Source organism: Cygnus atratus, chromosome 19 (genome assembly GCF_013377495.2).
Source record: "Cygnus atratus isolate AKBS03 ecotype Queensland, Australia chromosome 19, CAtr_DNAZoo_HiC_assembly, whole genome shotgun sequence".
Taxonomy (NCBI): Eukaryota; Metazoa; Chordata; class Aves; order Anseriformes; family Anatidae; genus Cygnus; species Cygnus atratus.
In genome coordinates this window covers 3,085,173-3,106,363 of record NC_066380.1, presented here as the reverse complement: position 1 = coordinate 3,106,363, position 21,191 = coordinate 3,085,173, and the positions used below count along the sequence as shown (strand labels likewise).

Here is a 21,191-nt window from a genome sequence, read left to right as displayed (position 1 = left end):
TATTGAACTTAGGTGCATGATCATACTTCAAAATATAAAGACTTTTATTAAGGCAATACCAGGATGAATTTTAGCTCTAATTTTATAAAAGCGTGCAGTCCCTCTCTTGCCTTCCTTGAGACAAATTTGTTACCATACCTTGGCCTCCCAGGGGTGGAGCAATATTCCCAGTTGATAACATCTTCTCAAGAATGATTTTTTGCATGCTAAGAGAGGAACAGACAGCTGCACGCAGCTTTGGCCTGAGAGAGGCAATTCAGGCGCAGCTTTGCCCCTGTAAATGATATAATTTCCACATCTCTGCTTGTTTGCACGCAGCAGCTCCTGCCAGAGTACCAAATTGCGCTGTGCCCATTGCTGTTGGAGCTAATATGGCTTATGGATGAACATGCTGAAAGTAACCGCGGCTTGCATGCTTTCATAAGTTTCACCTGGTCAGATGAATAACAGAGTGTGCAGGCTCCTAACCTTCCTGGGTTGCAAAATCAAATGCACTGCCTCATACTGCCAAAATAATGTGGTCCAGAGCATGGGATTTATACCTCTCTTGCCCATTTTCTACAAATACCCAGATCCCCAGCATTATCCTATTTTACACATTCACTGTGCACGATGGAGGAGTAAAGCAGCAGGAATTAAAGAAATGCAGAGTCTTAAGGGAAAACTGAACTGCTTCATTACAGGAAGTAAAGGGGTTTTCCAATTTCAGGTCATTCAAAAATACAAAGTAACAGCATGCAATTAATTTTTTGGAGATGTAGAAAGCCTTTTGCTGAAGGCTCCACAAGTGAACCGCACAAGTGCACTTAGCTCTAATAAAGGCGCACCTGTGTGCGTTTTATCAGTCGCTGATGACTGTTCCCTGCAGGACAAAGGGGTGGCCGAGCTTCGATACTTACTCATAATACTCTGAAGCTTTCTGTAGAGTCTCCTTGACATCTTGCGGCAGGTAGCCTGGGTCTTGGGCCATGTTCCAAGATAAATGCTTTCCCTTTGCATGGTAAACGTTTCCTATATTATAGAGTGCTCTGGCTTCACCCACCTGAAAGGAGCAAGAACAGTAAGGGCATTACACTTCCCATCCCAGTACAGAGACAGTCAGCCAAAGCCAGGAAGCCCACATTTTCCTTCCCCACCATCGCTGCCATACAGCTGTTACTGTCAGTGGCATCTGACCTGTGATGCAGCCACAAGGGAGAGCTTGACACTTCACCTCCTTCCAGAGCCTGTCTCTACCCTTTCACATTTGCTGGCTTGCAGATGAATTAATTTTAAAAGGTAGGAAATATTTCCTGTTGGATGCCATGAAGCAATTACCTTGTCTCCCTGCTCCTGGGAAATGTCCAAATGTCTCTGGCAACAAACAACAGCTTCATCAAACTGCCCGAGTATTTTCAGTGTGTTCCCAAGGTTGCCACTTGCCTTGGCTTCTCCAATGCGGTCCCCAATGGTTCTACAGGATGACCAAAGGAAGGGAAATAGGTATTAAAAAGCTCACAGGCTTCTATTCCTCGACTGTTGGAGGCAAAATTCAAGTTACAGTGAGTCAAGCTGTAGCAAGCACTGCACAGTACAGACACCCCATCTGGCTGTTCCCAGCCCACATGAATGGCTGGAGGGCTTCATACAAGTTCTCTGAATTTTGAGGACAGCTCACTGTTTTGCTTTCTCAGTTCTTTGTTCTAATGACATCAGGGGTGCTTACAGCGAGTACCTGGGGAGGGGAGAATCAGACAGTGCCCTGCTCGTGCTCCAAGAGCCCTCCTACAATCCATATCCCCCCTCTCTACCTCCATGCCCTGAAGGCAGCTGGCCCATTCTCATTTCCTCCCGAGTTCTCCACAGGAGGGTCACCCCAAGCCCCAGAGCTGCTTTTGGATGCTCGTTTCTAGAGCAGGGTCCTTAAGTCTGTTGGGCTCAGACCCCACAGAACTTGCCTTTGCTCAGACTCTGATTAGGATGAAGCAGTGCCAACACGCTTACCTGGCCAGCGTAAGGTCGTGCTTATGGTACTCCAGGGCCTTGGAGTACTCCTTTAGGTAGAAATAAGCATTGCCCAACTGGCTGTAGATGGCACTGAGAGTCTTCAGGTCCTCCGTCCCCACCTGCACCGCTGCTTCGAAGAAGGCTGCCCCAGCTTTGAAGTCCCCTGCCTTGCACAAGCGCTCTCCTTCCAGGGCCAGCTCCAGGCAGGACGCCTCCATTCTGCAAAAGCAAGAAGGCCAATTTTAGAGGTGTCGGACTGCAGCCACACAACGGTTAAAGAGATCCTTCAGCGTGTATCTAAAATTACTCACCGCACCTGGAAAAGCTATCAATGCAGTGCATGTCTGCGCCTCCAGAGGCACAGCGAACAGCCTGAGCCCAAAGCCCAGCCAGACTTTAGAGTCTACTATCAACATTTGCAGGAACTACTATGGCATTTAGGAATACGCCTCATTTTCTGAGTGGTGCCCACAGGTAAGAGACAGTCTGACAGGTCGTCAAATTGTACATGGCTCCATCAGACCAGCTTCTAAATCACCAGGCTGACTTCGTCCATTTTAACTCTACCTTTTGGGCAGCGAGAAGGGAAATATTAGAGAGCAGACGACCCTCTATGGACAAGGCCTACAACCACAGGGACCAGAGTCCCTTTCGGACAACAACTACCGAGCACTTGCCTGCTTCCCTGGCAGCTGCCCCCCCTCTAGAAGGGGCCAAGGCCACGAGCACCCAGGCTGGGGCTCTGCCTGCCCTGCCCAAGCCTCCCTTGGGGCAGCTGCTGCCTCCCCTGGGCTCCAAGGGGCCATAACACCTCGCGGCTGTGCAGCCAGCCTCCCGTGGGCACGAGACAGGAGCACCCAGATTTACAGACGGCAGCCTCTGGGTTCCCAGTAGGACCTGGACAAGAAACTCGTGCCTCCTAGCTCTCACCTCACGCGCCTGCACCCTAAGCGTGGCACGGCATCTCTTTTTCTTCAAGGTGGCGCGCAGCGCAGAAGCCGCAGACCCGAGCTGTTCGTGCCTGTGCCATTTCCCTGGGGTAACGGAGAGGGTAGCCAAGTTGTAGCACATTTTTATTGGATACCAGAGAAAACCCTGGGCTGTGCAGAATTTCTTGGCTGAGCAGCTTCCAGCGCTCCGTGTCTGCTTTCCATTAACTCCCCGTCTGTCACTTTTTCCACCGGCGCTCTGCACGTTGGCCTGCAGGCGAGCTGTTCCCCCTCGCATTTCTCAGCGCCTTCGGCAGTGGCACACGCCGTGCTGCTGGCACAAGAGCTCTGCGAGCCAGGGGAGAGCAGCGATGCCGCCAACACTGCCTCAAGGGAAAAGTGCTCCACCAAGCCCTAAGTCACAGCTGGCCCTGTTAGATTACAGAGCCACGCATCCATCAGCTCTCAGAAGGGACAGAGCACGCCTTTGAAAGCTTGCGTTTGGGAACGTCTTGCCTGTTGCAAAGTCAGCCCCTCCACGAGGTGGATGGACACAGCATGTTCCCGCTCCTCCATGCAGAGCGTTCCCTTTGCTCTTTTCTGCTTAATGTATTTTAAAAAGTCAAACCCACAGAGGTCGGAGGCAGACAGCTGCTCACAAAAATTACAGCTCACTTGTCCGGAGTCAGAAAGCAAGGGTCAGACAGAAGATGACAAACATCCAAAGGAGGTTTTTATCCTGCTCTCCTCGCAGTGAAAGAGCACCGCAGGAAGCTCGATCGTGGTATGCAGCCCAAGAGAACGACGCGCTCGCCCTCGCTGCGATGGCAGCGGCCCCGATGCCTCCTGCAGCAGTTTCCCACTGAGCCCTTGAAGATGCCTCCCCCAGAGCCACCCTTGCAACCACCCCGGCTCTCTCCCCGAGGACACAACCTGCCACCACACACCCCTCACACACAGGGGCTTCGGGGCAGAGCTCCTCCTGCTCCAGGACTGTGCTCCAGCATCTTCTGCCCAGGTCAGCAGCACCTTTACTCACGTGAGAAGGCTGCTGGCAGTGCCAGTGCAGCATCAGGCCCTGCCTGACTCCCCTTTGATATAGGAAAAAGAAAAGCGTCGACTGTTGAAACTAAAAATGTTCAGCTCCTCTCTACCGATCCTCTTGCCAGGCCACATGAAAACGAAGAACAAGCTTTTGCTACAGCGAGTTGAATTAGAGGGGCCCGTTTGGGGATCGCACCAAACTCCCATCAGTTTAAGGCACTTCTGTGGCCTGCAGATCATCAGAGCAGACACCTGGTGTCATCACCAGCTATTGACAGGTACCTGCCGATATTTCCCAAACGGCTGAAAGAAGGTGTGGGCCTGGAGAAAGGCAGAGAACACCTTATACTCAAATCAGCAAAACTAAATTCAAGAAACTGAGCAGAGATTAATCTTGAAAGGACTTGAAATGGGGGAATGAGCTGCTATCATGGGATCTAACGTTGGGGTCCAGTTAAAAGACCACAGACAGAGAAGCACATTTCATTTAATTCCACATTTCAACAAACAAAGTTCTTCCCAATAACCAGGTTCTCCTTGAGAGACTGAGTTCACCAGCTGTAAACAGCCTAAAAACCGAGCTGGAGCTCAGTTTGCCTGATTCATAGCATCGCAGCCACGTACACACCAAATTTTTAATGCGATCTGGATAGCAATGGTCACACAAAAAGCCCCACGGCAACACAGCCCGGCCATGTGCTCCAGGATCAGCATCATGTTCTGACTACCTTTTACCAGGGGAAGCGTCACCAGAAGGGAAGCTCGTGCACTGACACGCGCACACACACGCGTGCGCTCCCTGGGTGCCTCCCTGGGGCTCCCACCGTCACCGCTCCGGCACAGCGCGGTGACACGGCCCCCAGCGCACGCAGCCTGGAACCGCAATCCGTTTGTCCTTGGCCAGGCTGCTCTGCAGAGCATCTGACTTACCCGATTAACATCACGGCTCAGCCTGGGACCTGAGCAAGCAAGGGGAGGGGAGAGGCGGCTTTTTCCCCGCGTCACCCTCAGCCAAGCCTCCGCTGCCATGCGAAGGGACAAGAGCTGGGGACAGCGGTTATAACTGGAAACACAACCCACTCGTAAAACCCACCTGCCCTTCCCACATCCTCCAGGCCCCACAGCCAGGGCTAGCTCCAGGAAGCACCTTTACGTGCAATTCAGTCACCACAGGCTTAGCAGTGCTCAGAAACAACACGAAGGGCAGAGGAGGCAGCTCAAGGTTCAGCAACAAACGCAAGCACACCAAATCGCTCCGCACGCAACAGCTTCTGGTGGCCACGGCTCAGCTGTCTCTAGGAAGGGACAAGAAGGGCAATTTGGGCAGAAGACAGGAATCCGCTGAGCAAGCGAGCCAAACTGAACCCATCTTGCCAGACCCTGGCAAAGGAAAGCCGTGAGCAGAGCCAGCCTCGAGTCAGAGCCCCACTTCCTCCCACAGGAAGCACCTGAGCCCTCTCCTACCTCTTCTTCTGCAGGTTGCGCATTTTCTGAACGTACACCCACAGCTCCAAGCCCACTGGCAGAAGGAAGCAGCGGGGCTGAGGTCTGCTAGGCACAATTTTGCAGACAGCTCTTGCTGTTAAGTTCCCAGGTGAGACCTGGGGTTTGGAAGATGCTGACGGCATCTTCATGTTCGTACGACGCGCGCTGCTCTCCAGTTTTCACTCCATCCACTTGGGCAATGTTACTAGTAAGCTGCTAGAATCCTGAACTGCGTTTATATGGGACACTTCTTTTTCTCCCCTGTATGCTACCCGTGAAAGGGAAGGGGAAAAAGGAGCGTTGCTTTTATTTCAAAAGACCTAGAGAAAGCACTGTCCTCTTCCCACTGAGAAATCCTTTGTCATCTGTTGGCTTCAGGTACCAGAGAGGTGAGTCCACAGCTAAAACTCCAGAAACAAGTGTCTTGGCTTATTCACGTATTTTCAGCACTTCCCAAAGAAGAAAAAGGGCTCTGGGTGAGCCCACGAGATGGTCAGGGTCAAAGGCATGCATCTCCCTCCTTTCTGAACCAACCTCTTCCCAAAGCTCTTCACCTCTGTGGTTGCAGCGGCTGCTCCTGCTGGTGCCTCCTTGCTCTGGCTGCAGCAGAAGGGCTGCTGCCACGAGACGCCTCTCCTCATCAGGAGAGCTCAGGGCTGCTCCGGAGCAGGGTCATCCTTGGGCAGAAGCACACGTTAGCTCGGCAGACCCCAAAGAAGCTCCGCAAAGTCCACAAACGATCCAAGCAGTTCCCGCTTGTCCCCAGTCTGCGAGAGGCAGATGCACGGAGCACACGCCTGCCCATTGAACCGGGCTCCAAAGCTTCCCCACCTGGGCAGGCACAGCCTTCTGTCCCCCCCCCACCCCACCCAAGGTATTAAGTTTCTCTTCTGCTGACACACAGGCGACACGCCTGGGCCTGCACCACCTCAGCAAGCACTTCTACTCACGCCTTAATACCAGGAAAGAAGATTCACTCCCTCCTGAGCCAGCAAATCCCTGCCGACAAGCTGAAGGTGCTGGGCTCGGCCATATGGCGTGGCTCAGAAGACACACTGCAGAACACGAGCTGCTTTTCTTACTGCCACAGCCACGATGCCGAGGCTTGAAAATGCAATTCCCCCACCACACACAACCTTGCAGGTAACAGAGCAGCGTGTCCCCAGCTGGGGCTTTGAACAAAGATATGGGAGAGAAAAATTGAAGGAAAATAAAGCTCGCTTGGAGCGGCCCCTGCTCATAGGCGTTGCCCTAGGTCTGTGCAAACCACCCACGCAGATCTGTGCAGGATTTCCAGGCACTGGTGGGACTCCCACCCAGACTCCAGGCCCACCACAGGCAGCCAGGAGGCTCCGACGTCCCCCCCAGGTGCACAGGTCCCAGACCACAACAGGAGCACACCAAGCAGAGCAAAAGGCTTGTCTGAATGCACGGAGCGGACAGACCACGCCAAGTCTGGCCAGGTAAGAATAAAGCGTTAAAGATACCAGTCGTAACGTAAGAAAAGCAGTGGGAGGCGAAATATAAGCCTAATGTTTGGCCACAAACGAGTTAGGCAATCTGCACAGCATTCTGCCAGGGGAATGAGTGAATGGCATAACGCTGGCAGAGGACTCGGCCCCCATCAAGGCGGCAGCTGCGAATTTCACAGATGCGACACGCACGAGGCAGGGAAGGGTGACCCTGCGCCGTGCGGTGGCAATGCAGCACACGCAGGGCCACCCTCCCTCCTCCTTCCCTTCTTCTTTAAAGGGTAACCATGATCTGAAGGCAGAGGGAGCCGAGACGACCAGGAAGGGCTGATATTGCCTTAACGAGATTTCCCAGGGTCATTCATCACTGCCAGATAGCAGCTAACGACAGCGCGTAGCACCGATTGCCTTGTGGCTGCCTTGGAAGCTACTGAAAGAATTAGAGAGCAAAAAAAACATTCCTTTACAAAAGGTGCGCAGCCAAGACACAAGGACTCTTATGCAGCAAATAATTTCGAGCGACACAGCAATACAGAGAAGGCAGCGAGGGTCCCAGGAGTGCTGGGGATGCTGAGAACACTGCCAAGTTAGAAACAAAGCAAATGGCACGAGGTGCTATTAGTGCTATTAACAACAATCACCGTGACTGCTGTCAAAACAGCACTATATATAGGACTTCTGTGATGATACAGGTCCCCAGAGGGGAAACACTACTCACAGCACGTGTTTAAAGGCTTGGAGTTACAGTTTGACCTCCCAATACCCTGCTCTCCCCAAATCTTTGCATCTCCCTTGCCAAGCATTCCAAGAAAACAACACTGCATGGACGTCACACTCGCCCTCTAGCTTAGAAAACAACCCTGCATGTTTCTTTTAGCCACGAGCCATTCTGCAGGGTCACCGGCTGCTGCAGACCCGAGGCTCACGGCTGCTGCTGCAGCCACGTCCCAGCTCTCAGGGCTGCGCCGCAGCCCCACGTCCGCCCCAGGCAGAACACGGGCGGAAAAAGGGGAAACCACAGAGTGATCGGCAGCTCAACCCTTCTCGCTCAAACCTCCTCATCACCCGCTCGGGGCCGCCTTGCTTGGACCGTCTTGCTCACGGCACCTACCCTGCCAACAGGGAATCCATCAAGTACATGGAAAATAACCCGAGACAGGGCTAGGAGAGTGCCATCTGCTGCCTTCAGTACTGGAGCAGATCGTCCAGGAGGCAGAAAACTTGTGTAATGAAAGCGCTGCCTAGCTCGTGGGGCAAGAAGACCTTTTCCTACAAGGTGAAACTGCCTTGTTAAAGAAAATAGAGATGTTTATACATATTTGATTCATATTAGTGGGGGCAACTGCAGAACTCATTCCCAACCAGAGCTGCTGTAGTTAAGTCAAGAAGGAAAAAAAGAAGAAAAGAGGAAACTCTTAAGACAGGAGGTAAGGAGTAAAAAGAAAACTCAAGAAAAAAGCACAAAAAAACACCACAAAACAACAGCAGTAAAAACCTCCTTAGTCAAAACTTACTTCTATTGCTACAAAGTAGTGATCCAACAGATTTTAGCATCTTACTTGCAATCTGATTGAATTTTACATGAAAATAGATGTAATTTCAAACCCTGATGACAGGGGAAATTAAACATTTTTTGCAATCAGAAAGGAACTGTATTTATCAGGTGCTCAGTGCAAGTGTGCATTCACTGGCTAAACTAATTAAACATGCATTTCAATAATTAACTGGCAGCACAACCCTAAAGAAAGTAATCAAGCTGGGAATCGCTCCCCTTCAGTAGTTTCCTTCCCCAGTGGTCACACAGCTTCAGCTGAAGACTGCACGGCCAGGTGAGCTGCTCAGCTCCCCAGGGGACACACTCCCTGCACCGGGACATGCTGCAGGCTGCTCGCATCCCCCATGGGCCAGCTCCTGCCTGTCCCATGCACTGCGCTCACCAGAGGCTCTGACTCCTCTTCGTGGACTTCCTTACATAGGAAAGCTATTTCAGAGCCTCCAGATGCACTGCCTGAATTTATTCATGGTGAGTTTGTACCTGTTTAGCCTCGGCCAGCACTGTAAGCCAGACCGGGCACTCACAGCCCCTTGCTTCCCCCACAGCCCCAGCACCAATCCCCCCCAACAAGCAGTTTCCCCACCAGGCAGCATATCAAACACAGGATGACAAGAAAGGTGACAAACAAACCAAGATACATGAAAGGAGCCTGACTAGAACTGCCTTTGGTAGAAGCAGGGTGTCCAAAAGCACACGCAGATGCTGGTTTCCCAACCAGCAGTAGCACAGCAGTGGGTCCTTCCAGTGACCCCCGAACTGAAATATGCAGACATCCATATACTTACTGCTGCCTGAAAAACATTTGTTCGAGCTGGAGCTCCTGGGAGTGCCAGGATGAAGTGATTTTCACTGCAGTCTTGATAAAGGCATGAAACAAGAGAATCCAGAGGGGAAAACTACAGGGTGTTCTGGAAGCTGCTGGGCCTGCGTGCTGGCTCCACATCTCCTCTTCCACTCGCTGACGGTAGCGTCAGCGCTCAACAGTACTCATTTCAGTTAATTGCTATCTACCATTAGCTACAGAGTACTTACAAGGGATTCAATTCCACTGCATATTTGCTAATAAATACCAAATGACAGCGAGGAAGACAGCTGTATTTAGTTGCATTTACCCTCTTATTAGCAGAGCTGAATACAACCCCATTTCAAGTCATAATGGCTCCGACAAGCTGTGTCATTGTCAGAAATTCAAATTCAAACTTCTGCCACCTGCTTAAAAGCAGAAGTCAGCCAGCGCTCCCCTGCTCACACAGCTCCCCAGGGGGTCACGTGTAGGGTCTTGTGCAGCCAGGGCCATGTGGAATGATTTCCTCTGGGGCTTTGGTTCATAGGGACAGTGAGACCTGAAGGCACGTGGGATTTATTTGCTGTTTTAGTAGCGTTTTGTTAAGCACTTATGATGCTGAACTTGTACGTGTAGAGACTTTTTGACCAAAGGACTCCAAAATAGTTACCACTGTGCTTTCATAAAATGTTATCCGTTTTGTGCAAAAGGAAGCCAAAATCCAACAAGGAACTTGTCCGCAGTAAGTCAGCTGTAGAGGATGGACAGGAACCCATAAATTAAGGTTACCATTAAGATGTAAATGTGAATTTCAGCTCATCCTGGTAAACAGTTTCACTTGATACCCAGATTCAAAGCACTTATACAAGATGTAAAAACTTCCCAGGATCTAGGGAAATGAAGATTAAGGAGATATCAGTTTGGAAAATAATTCATTAAAGCATGTTCTGACTCCCAAACTGAACAAATCCAGGAAAACATATGAACTGATCAAGATGCCTCAGAAGAGGGACTGTGCAAGAGAATTCGCTTTCAAGAAGTGAGAACGAATCCTTCTCATCCTTCTAAATCCTTCAAATGAACTCACTGATTTCAGCACAAGGAAAACTTCCCAAGTTCTGCAAGAGCATTCTGCTTGCTTGTACGCTGCTGGGGCCCTCAATGAAATTAATCCATCACGCAGCAGTGAAACAACACTCCTGGGATGATTTCACCAGAAGCGAAGTGCTATTTCCCTCAGTCACTTCCAGAAACCAGAGGGCAACAGAGGACGTGCAGCCTGAATGGCTTTTCATTACAGCGTTACTTTGGCAGCTAGGTCACACACACATCCTCTCGCTGAAGTGTGTGCTCTGATTTAAATCCGCACTGCTCCTGCTACAACACACCCGGAGTTACAATTACGATGCGTGTCAGGAAAACAAATATGTTTACAAGCAGTTGACTCACCAGCAGCCATACACCGAAGGCAGCTGACCAACTTGACACTGTTTTTCTGGTGCTGTTCACCTCCTTTCACCCACAAGCATACAGGGCACATTCACACCAGATTTGTTACTGAAAACGGCTGGATTCTGGTTCAGGGGGGCTATTTTTCCAAATTCTGAAGCAGTGCCCAGCCCTGCACCTAATTCCTGCCCCCCCCCCCCCCCCCCGCCAGCTCAAGCCCACAGAGCTCCACCTCACAGAGCCACCCCAGCAGCACCACGCAGCCACACAGGCCGAGGGGCCTTTGGAGACTTCCTATCCTCCACACCCCAGACCACTTTTCTGAAGCTTTCTGAAGCCAAGGAAATCAGCCTGGTTTCCCCAGAAACATGGAGGCCACAGGCCCAAGCCCTTTCTCAGCCTGAGCTGCCTGGAAGGCCCCTCAGCTGCAGCCCCCCTTCTCCTTCCTCCCTCCAGCTGCCAATTTCTCCTGCCTCGGAGCATCGACCCTGGCAGGAAAACAACTGCACATTGACGAGATGCTGCCAAGTCCCAGCAAGGGCAGGGACGCAGCATGGTTAACCCCTGCCTGACAAAGGAAGCCCCCTCTGCCTGGCGCCCCATCCCTCTCCATGCAGAAGGCCTCATCCTGAACCTGCCCCGCATCCACCCAGCGCCAGCACCCAGGGGCTGCACGCCCTTACTGCCCCGCTCCTGCCCACAGACCCACGGCAGGGCAAACAGATCATCGTGATGTGGGGCACAAGGCAACGGTAACGAAGTTCACGCCACAGTTTTCCCACTGGCTCCTCAGCACCCTACAGCCGAGCTGGTGCTGTTCCCTTCCTGGCTCGTCTGCTTCCCTTAGCCCCCAGCCAAGCATTTCACGCCTTCGGGACCCTTCGCAAGGCACACGCCACCGGTGCCGTGCTCCTGGGCCACCCAGGCATCAAACCAGGGAGGTGCTGAGCGATCGCAGCTCACCGAGAGGCCTCGGAGCACCGCTCACACTTGAAAGGGGCCTGGATGTGCTCTCAGCAGCAGGAACAGCAGGAGCCTGGCCGTCCTTTACAGTCTGCAGAGCTCGCTGAGAAGCCATCAGCGGGAACAGAGGGATCAAGTCCAGTGAACTCAAACAGGTGACAATTCCTTTTTTCAGACTTCCCCAGGTAAAGGCAACGAAGAGGGTAACACCAGGCCAGAGAACCCCAGCAGGACAGATCTTCCTTGGCCAGGCTGCAGCAGAGCAGGTTGTACCAATTCTACGCTGCTCTTCTGCAGCTGTCTCGTGCTCCAAGGGCTGTTGAAAGCATTGTCAAGATCCCCCTGAAAATTTCTGGGGTGCTGAATATTCAAAGTTAACCTAGACACGTGTACACTTGGAGAGCTGCCTTGTAAACTCCATGCTCAGGCACGGGTTGCTGCTGCTCCCCCTGGCAGTTTCAGAGCCCCAGGGCACCCCTCTGGATTTCCTAAACACAATGTTCCACACGGCTGAAAAACCAGGAAATGGAGGTCCCCTGAGAGCTCAGATATCAGCTGCACAGCCCTTGCCGGCATCTCAAGTCAGTTTGTGCAGCTCCTCTGTGCAAACCCAGACTCCGCACAACAGCAGCAAAAGTGCTTCTGGGTTCTTCGTGACATTATAGAGAATCTGCACATGCCATCAGATTAATCTGCAAGCCCATAAATCAGAGTGTGGCAGGATTCCCAGGCGGCCACGCAGTTCACATGCAAGGTGAGAATTATGCTCTGCTCTGCTAATCAGAGAACAGACCCACTGTCTAGCACCATGCAGCACAGCGTGTCGGGCGTCTGCTGGCTCTGTGGGAAACCCTGGAGCTCCAGCATCCTGCAAGCTGGTTTTCCTCCTTCCAGAGGATCATATGGCTTAGTCCTCCGCTGCATTTTCCAGAATTCTCAGCACTTCTGTCCTGGTGCGACTTCGCAGATAACACCTACCCTGGGAACGCTTGGGTCCACCACAACGAACAACTGCACGGACCAAGCATATGGAGACAAGTCCCCACTCGTACCCAGACATGGCACTGCGTGAGGTTTTACTCCGACATGGCGATATCGGTGTGTAAATCCCATGTGAACAGCAGGCAAGCATGCCTTGCTGCATGAGTCGGCCTCATAGAGCAAAGCATGGTACGTCTCTGCAGCTGTGAGATAGACTCTGGTACTGTTCTTCCATAGCAGGAATTTGTATAAAGGGTTTGTTTCTTGGAAAGTCTCCCAGGATATGGCAAGAACATTATTACTTTCCCTAGTAATTTCCCCATTGCTAGCACAAAATCATGTGTTAGTCCATACAATGATTTGGTTTTTAAGCAAACTGCAAAAATTATGAACAAATACAAAAAGATGATGTCCTTTTTGTGTTCCTTGGAATTGAGCCTTGGGTAAGAGAAAGAAAAGGATGAAGCATCGTATTTAAAATAAATAGTTATATTTTTAAGGTTTTATTTCTATGCCAGAAAGCCTTCTCTGTTTTCCTCACAGAGTAAAAGACTGCAGCACATCCAACTCCAGTGAAGTGCCCAAGACTCCTCCAAAACTCAGCACCTCTCTCCCATCCCAACACAACGACTCCTGTTACGCCACAGCAGCTGCTCTCCCACCCCTAGGGTGCCAGGGGTGGGTTCTAGAGCACGGAGCAGAGACACCAAATAACCCATGCCCTCTAACAAGGATGGCTCTCAAGACTACACCAGACCCAGTACAAGCAGCATTGCCAGGCAATCACGCATCCTGCCCAGGGCAGCCCTGATGGGATGTTTGATTTTGGGCGCAGCACGGCCAGCACCCCAGCCAGGAGCTTGCAGCAAGACTACCAAGGGTCTGCGCGCTGCCCTGGCAGCAGCTCTGGCTGCTCCATCACTGAAGAAATCTAAGTTAGAGAAGGTTTTCTGAAGGGTAAACCACTGGTCATGTTCTTCAGAAAACCAGCTCAGAGCAGGAGCAGCTCTGCAGCTTACAGGGATGCTCTGTCACTGCTGCATCCAGCCACAGAGCTGTACCTTGCCTACAGCCATGCCTGCTGGGGGGAGGCAGAACAATTCCCATGGGAAAGTGCCCCCCTTCCAAACCAAGCTTCCTAAGGCCATGCTCTTCATTGTTTTAACTTCCAGTTCCTTTTTCTCCCTCCCTCATATTTCTTTCACACCCTCACCTTCCCTGCCACAGCACAGTACGCCCTGCACAGCATTTGTTACCACGCACGTAGGAAGGATGAAGCCATAGGTTTAATGTTCTACCATTATTACCTGCTGACAGAAGCCCACAGCTGAGACAGAATGAGGAACAGGCTGTGGAAACCTCTCCACGGACCTGTTTTAGGTTTAGGATGGCTCCTTGTTGCAACCTGACAGGTGCTGTAAGGGCTGTGCAGAGTGCAGGCTGTGCTGTGGCACTGAAAGAATTCGCTGCTCCCTCTCCCCACCACTGCTAAAGGAGGAAAGAAGATAGCACCAGGGTTACACACATCCAAAGCTAGGGAGCTCATTTTATACTGACTCTTGAATAATGCACGTCTTCAGAAAAATCTCTGCTCCTGCACGGAGACATCTTCATCTTCCAGGGAAATGCAGACAGGGCACGCCAGCAGGCTGTGCTGAGACATGCTTCAGGAGCGCAGGCAGCAGCGACAGGGAGGGCGAGACAGGCGACGAGACAGCTCCTTACCTTAACCCAAGACAGCTCCTCACCTTAACCCTGGAGGCTGCTGACACACGGGAACACCTCCACTTCCCCCAGGGTTCGCGTGCTGGAGAAGTCTGCCTGTTTTAACGCAGGGCACTACAGAACGGCTGCATTCGTGCTGTACAACCAGCCTCCAAGAGCCTTTCAGGAGCAGTTACATCCTCCAGCACACATGGCTTTAATTGGTAATTCGTTTTTTTTTTTTTTTTTTTTTTTAAATTCCAATCACATGTTTTGAGCTGTTACTTTTCTCTCCCATGTATATATATATATATTTACATCTCCTGTCTCTGTGCCACATTAGCCTCAGGCAACCAGCTCTGGGAGGGAGCTGACAGCCTCGACAGATGACTCAGTTCTCGTTTGGAGCCAGGACTGTACAGCTTCTCCTTCCTCCCCTTCCCAAGGCTGCTGGCAGCGTAGCCACCCCGGCCCTCAGCAGGTGAGCTCTGCCCTCTGCACACAGGCACAGAGCTTCTCCAGACACAGCTGGGGCCTGATCCTGTTTCAGCGGACCTGAAAGGACTCCCTGATGTCCCACGGATCAGGTCCCTCAGAAACAGATTTCTGCCCCAGCAGAACATCAAGTGGTCAGTGTGGGGGAGCCAGGGACAGGTCATGCAACAGCTTTCTCCGCTCCTCATCCTTACGACACCACCTTTGGCTTCACATTCGGGTGCTGGGGCCAGCCCCGGTCACAGACAGCAGGGACACAGAGCCCGAAGCAGAGGACGCCAGCAGCATGTGGCCCTGATCCTGCTTCCCGCAGGCAGCAGCCCCACCAGCACAACAGGACCCCTCCACGCCAGGCCGGTCCCAGACACCTGCACAGGTTTCACGGGCTTGCTTTTCCCAGTGCCCATCGTTCACCCAGCCCCGCAAAGTGCTGCGAGTCAGGGGCATGACTGATGACAAGTTTCTGCCAGAAACACCAACACCAAAAAATAGATTTATTGAAGGAAACACATTTTGCTGAGTGAGTTTTCATTTTCCTCCACAACAGCAGAGGAAAAACTGGGTATTTTCAACCATTTCACTCCTGTGTGATACTCAAGTATCACACAATCGGAGCTCCCTGTCGAACACAGCCACAGATGGCATATTCTCGCTGTTTACACTCCCAGGGGTGCACTTGAAAGGGATGCATGCAGATAACGTGACAGCCTCCCTTTCTCCAGTGCCCTTACCCAGCAAAGCATCAAACCACATGCTTCAGTCACCTCTTTCCTGCTGGCAGCTCCCTGGATTACAGCCCTAATGGATGCCGTCGATACAGGAGCTGGCCAAGGGCTGCAGCCTTAAAATTCTGGCTGCAGTGAACTCGTCTGTTTTATTAGTTAGATGGGGCAGGGGCTCAGACACTCAGTGAGACAAACAGGCCAGGAAACGCCTCGAGGCACACACAGGACTCTCACAATTCCAGGACATTCATCTGCATTAAACATGGAAGTCCCTTTTCACCCGCCTCGGCTGGCCCTGAGCTTCCTAAGCAAGCCGCTCCTCCCTGAAATCGGAGGGGATTTTTTTGTCAGAAAGGGAAGAGAACCACACTTTGCATACGGTGCTTGAGATTTTCATTCATTTAGTCACTGGTGGTTTGTATTTCTGCTTTCATGCTGCAGAAAGCTTGGCCAGTGAACAAGGCGGATCCGACGGCCTCTGTGTTTTGCAGCAGGATACGCTCGCCAGTGCCCTTCTCTCGGCACAGATCTCTGCAGCAGGGAGCTGCCTAGAAAGGGGTTGGTTTCTGGCACAGCGTGAGCTGCGATAACTTTACAGGAGCCCAGTGAGAGCACAGCAGGGAAGGGACCCTTCCCAGAGCACCAGCAGCCGGTGCCCATCCCAGAAGCTTCCTCCCAGCTGCAGGAACAGGGGTGTGTAGTTTTCTCTTTCCACCTTTCACAACATCCCAAAGACAAGCCCCATGCAGCCAGGACACCCAGGAACTCCACTCGGTTCCCGGGTGATTTAACTCGCAGGTGATTTTCTTATAGGAAAGATTTTTCTCTGACTGCGTCTCTTTTAAAATTAACTGCTCTCTTCTTGGAGCTGGTGAGATAGCTAACTACACAGAAGCACGAGTCCCTGAGCACTCCAACAGCCCGGGAATGTTTGCCTGCCTTCTCCCAGCTGATGCCTGGTTGCCCTGAGAACCCAAATCCAGACCCCCCCCCCCCGGCCACCCAGGCTACTCCTTTCCTCTCCCTGGCCCGTGGGTTGCAGCATCCCCACCACATCTGTGGGGCACACCTCGCAAACAGGCAGAGCCTGGGCTTTAATTCCCCAGCTGCTGAATTTCTGAACGACGTCTCGCTCCCTCCCGCATTAAGCAGAACAGTAGCACCATTGTAATGTCGTGCATTACGAGTGCTGTGCCTGCACAGCTCACTAAAACGAACCCAAAGTCTCCAGTTCCCAGTTAACCTCGTTGACGTGGGTAAGGAAGCACCAAAGGAAAGGAGTGGGAGTCAGGACACTCAGTTCCCAGCTCTGCCACCTATATTTGCTTTCACCCCGAAGGATGTACAACTTCTCACCCTTGAAAACAGGAACAGCATTTCCCAGCAAGGCTGCAATAAAATACTAATGTTCACTAAGCACTCAGTGCCCGGAACGGATGTAACCCTTCGAGGATCCGCTCAGTCGGGTACAGCAGCGTGGGACGTTCGGCAGCACCGTAATACAAACCATGAACAACAGTAATTAACAAATAGCCACAGAGATGAATATTAATTGACATTTTCCAGCTCTCCTCAGGCATGAACGGAGGCTTCGCAGACGAGGTTATTCTTTGGGCACTCCATCTTGGTAGCGCAGATCACAGGAAAGCAGCCGGGATACTCGAAGAACAGATAGAGCCCAGCGGTCAGCAAAAACCCCAGGGGTGTCGAGGACGCTAAGGGAACGTATTCTGACAGAATAACGAAGCAAACCCCTCAATTTCGCCTGTAAACACGCACAGCAAACCCCTCCTTTCTACCTGGAATTGGCACAGGTAGATTTTTTAATCAATGCATGGGGAAACTCCACTGCACGCACGCACAGGCCACTCGCCCGTCCCAGCTGTGCACAAGCACCAGGCAGGCAGCAAATCAAGTGATTGCCCCAGGCCTCATCACGGACCAGCCGCAGGAGCCATGTCCGCAGCGAGCTCAGCACAGCACCCAGGAAGGGGGCTCGGGGACAATGCTCTGCCCAGGCACCAGCCCTCTGCATCTGCCCCTCGGCAGCCAGAGCAGGGGAGGGGAGCAGAGCTGGGTCCCCAGGGCAGGCGAGGAGCCCGGCACGGCGCATGTTCAGAGCTGCTTCCCAGGGGCATAACGCAGCCGGCATTTTCTGCAGCTCAGGGAGCAAACAGCATAGATCAACTGACAACACGAAGTTTTATCCATACGTTTTTCAAAGCAGCTTCCAAGACAGAACAGCTGCTTTCGGGTGGAGCCAGGGCTCAACATGAAATGGCTCCTACACCGAGGTACGTCAGTAGTATGAACACAGATTAAGAAAACAGCCTTAAAATGGGGGAAATACGTTTCTCCTGCAGCATCTGGAGCAGAGGTGCATTTACAACAAACTCCTAGAGAAGAGCCACGCAATGAACCTGGCTGCTCCAGAGGAACGCAAAGAGCAATAGGAGAGCACAAAGGGAGACAAGACAATCAGATGGCTGAAATCCCTGCAGGCGTAGCAGCTGCACAGACCTCCTGGCTCACAGAAGCAGACGAAGCTTCTTGAGATTATGAATGATGTAGCTGAGAGTCAGAAAGCAAAGGCCTGTGGTTCCAGTGCCTATCTTCCTCGGACAAAATCCTGGAAGAAAACTGGGAATAGAAGACTTGAGCTATTTATTTCTACCCTGACAGTAGCAACTAGATAGTAGCACTGCCTTCCAAGTAATTCATTCAGGTTTTGTGCTATTGCTCCAGTGTCTATGGCTTTGCTCCCTGACAGGGCCTTTTTATTTCAGTGAAAACAATAAGGAAAAACAATCGGGTATTAATGAGACACCTCCGCACGTGCTTGCTCCTCCATTTCCATGCTTGCATGGGACAGGAATCAGCCAGGCACATGCAGGATCAGGCCGTGACACCAGTTTGGAGTTTGACTACCCACGTGGAGGGCTCGGTGCAGTGCCTCAAACACTCAGCTCTAGGAAGAGCCTGCATTGGCCCCACTCCTGGGGTTGAGTGAGGTGCCCTCACTAGCCCTGGCCTTCCACCCCAGCAGATGTCAGTTAAGCAGCGTTGCAGCGCAACTCGCTCATTTCATATCACCCTTGAAACTGCATTGTAATGATAAATTTTCACTTCCTTCCCTAGGTAGTTGCACAACGCCGCCAGGCATTGCTCAGCCAGCAGCTGCGCCTCCCTCCCACCTCCTCGGCGGGGTGTCCCCTGCCTTACGCTGCCAGCTCGCCGCGCTGGACGACAGATGTGGCCTCTGCAGGTAGCCTGCCAACAAGATTCCTCCTACTTCCTTCAGCTTTCAGCAGGAGAAGGAAAAAAATCCCGCTTACACCACTTAAATTCTCAGCCAGTTAGAAAAATTGGCTCCCTCAAGTAATGTTTAATTAAAAGTATCCTAACGGAGAGAGCAGCTCGGTGAATGGAAAGCTCTCCCACTGATGATATATAAATAGCCCAGGCCCAGAATTCAGCAGCCCCGCTTTGTGGTCGGGCTCCGCAGCCTGCGTGCCCAGGCGGTGTTTGTGTTGCACGGCTTCGGTCAGCGTGTTTGGGAACAGGGAAGTGGCTTCGGGTTCTGGGCGCTGGGCTGGCCCATCAGTGACACATGCAGCTGGCCTGGGAGGGGGGAGACAAAGTACACTCAAGCAGCAATTTGGAGACAAAGCTGTTCTTACGGCAGAACAGCATCAGGATATAAATAAGACAGCCCCCAAATTGAAGAAACGTGCTGCTGGTGGCTCCTCGCAGAGTAAGGCCTGACAGCTCAGACTCGCTCTTCAGGCAAGGCTGAATGCAAGCCTGGACATCACCAGAAGTGCAAAGATACAAAACGGCAAAAAAGCAGCCACACCAGCACAAAAAGATGCAGTTTATGTTCTCTGATCAGCCAGATCTGCTGGAGTGGAGGCAAGGCAGCAGGGAGCACAAAGCAGGGCTAGAACATGAGAGTACAGGCGACGAGGCTTCAGACATGCCCGTGTTTACTCTAGGGAGAGCACAAACTGCATGTAGCTACGGTGCACTAACAAAGCTGTTTTATGTAAGATCAGGAATAAATCCAGTGTCTGGGACATTCTCATCACTGACCTGGAGAAGGGGAATGCAAACCGAGCTGCGCAGCCAGCTCCTGTCTCCCTCGCCCAGATATTTCTGGTCTCCCATCACAGCCGAGTCTCTGCTGTCGTCACCAGAGCAGTCATGGTTCAGAGGAATACCCACAAAGGATTTTTTAAATCACTCTAACAACAAATAGCTCTCTCAGCCTTCATAAAGGGTTCTCATCCTTTGGTGCAATAGGCACTGCTTCCCTCAGTTACTTCACAAATAATAGGCAACAGATCCCCAATTAGTTATGTCCACCAGGAAAACAGAAACTAATTACACCCGAGAAGATTTTCATAAGCAGGCAGTGGTGCAGACGCCACCCAAAGCTCCGACCAGCCCTGGATCCAGCAGGAGCCAGAGCAGGACTCCCTCATTAGACAAGCAAATCGCAGCACCTGGGCACTGCGATCCACCTGCAACCTGGTGGCAAGGGGCTGTTAGCACCACGGACCCCAAAGACCTTCACCACCCTTACCACTCCCCCAGCCTCCTGCTTACAGCCACGGGCAGTGCCACTTGCTCTCGCTGCAGCATCCCAGGGTGGAAGGGTCAAAAGCTGCCTCCCTTCAAACCCACACCCAGGCCCTGGGGTGGCCAAATACAGTGTAAATGTTCCTCTGATGGCGGAACGGGCTTCACAGGGTGTCAAGACAGGAAGCACAGGGTCTGTCAGCAAGCACAGCATGGGGAAGAGCAGCACAGGATCGTGACTTGTATGTGCACACACATCAAATTAACTCCCCCGAGACAATCGGTTGTATTGCAGCAGCACCTAGAGGTCAGAAGACAAAGACCACGGCATGCTAGGCACTGTACAGATATCAGGTACCTCCCCTTCCCAAAACACATACAGGTGAGGAGATGTCTTTCCCTACGTCCCACAAGGTGGGACATGGGACAATCGAATGGGATGGCCAAGGCCCTGGGGCAACCTGCGTGACACCCAGACACCAACTCGCAGCCTGAGGCTGGAATGGCAGCGGGTTGACAAATGTTCTGCTGGGCTTTGCTCTGGGATGAGCACACCGCTCATAAATGCTGGAACTACGAGCAAGTTGTTCGAAACTGTCCCAAACAGATGTCAACAAAACCACTACTGCACACTAAGCTACCAGGGAATTTTTGTCCATGTCACCTATTATGCAGCACAGCTATTTTAGAAGTGTTTGTCCTGTTTTGTTTTTTTTTTTTGTTTCTGTTTAAGAACATCTCTCTGCCTAAATCAGACCAACTGCATAGGCCTACAGAAGAAAAATTGCTGTTTTAGACACAAAAAGAAATACATTCTCAAATGTAATAAGCAGTTTCAAGATAGATCTACATACTCAAGGGACAAGAAAGGGCCATTCCCAGTTTCCTGCTGGTGCAAAGCAGCACATTTTCACTGATACACCGACTCATCCCCACTCCACAAAACCCCATCCAGTCACACCACTCGCACCACCGCTGTTCCGGGACATGGGCACTGCGGCCTTTGGGCCATGGGCATGCAGCCACAGCAGCTGACAC

At 51.9% G+C, this 21,191-nt stretch overlaps 1 protein-coding gene across 5 annotated transcripts in view; it reads right to left on the bottom strand.

Annotated features, from left to right (window-relative positions):
• Positions 1-21,191, bottom strand: part of GPSM1 (G protein signaling modulator 1) — a 73,029-nt gene that overhangs the window by 48,192 nt on the left and 3,646 nt on the right. For 4 of the 5 annotated variants that reach the window (XR_004780081.2, XR_004780083.2, XM_050714586.1 and 1 more), the window contains exons 2-4: positions 1,984-2,205; positions 1,318-1,453; positions 900-1,042 (exon numbers count right to left, since the gene is read on the bottom strand). Coding sequence is in view for 3 of the 5 variants with exons in the window: in XM_035555264.1 (XP_035411157.1) it covers positions 900-1,042; positions 1,318-1,453; positions 1,984-2,205 (501 nt within the window). In the remaining 2 variants the exon portion in view is untranslated. Of the gene's footprint in view, positions 1-899; positions 1,043-1,317; positions 1,454-1,983; positions 2,206-5,423; positions 6,122-21,191 lie in introns of those variants that run through there. The other variant, XM_050714584.1, reaches the window with a different exon arrangement.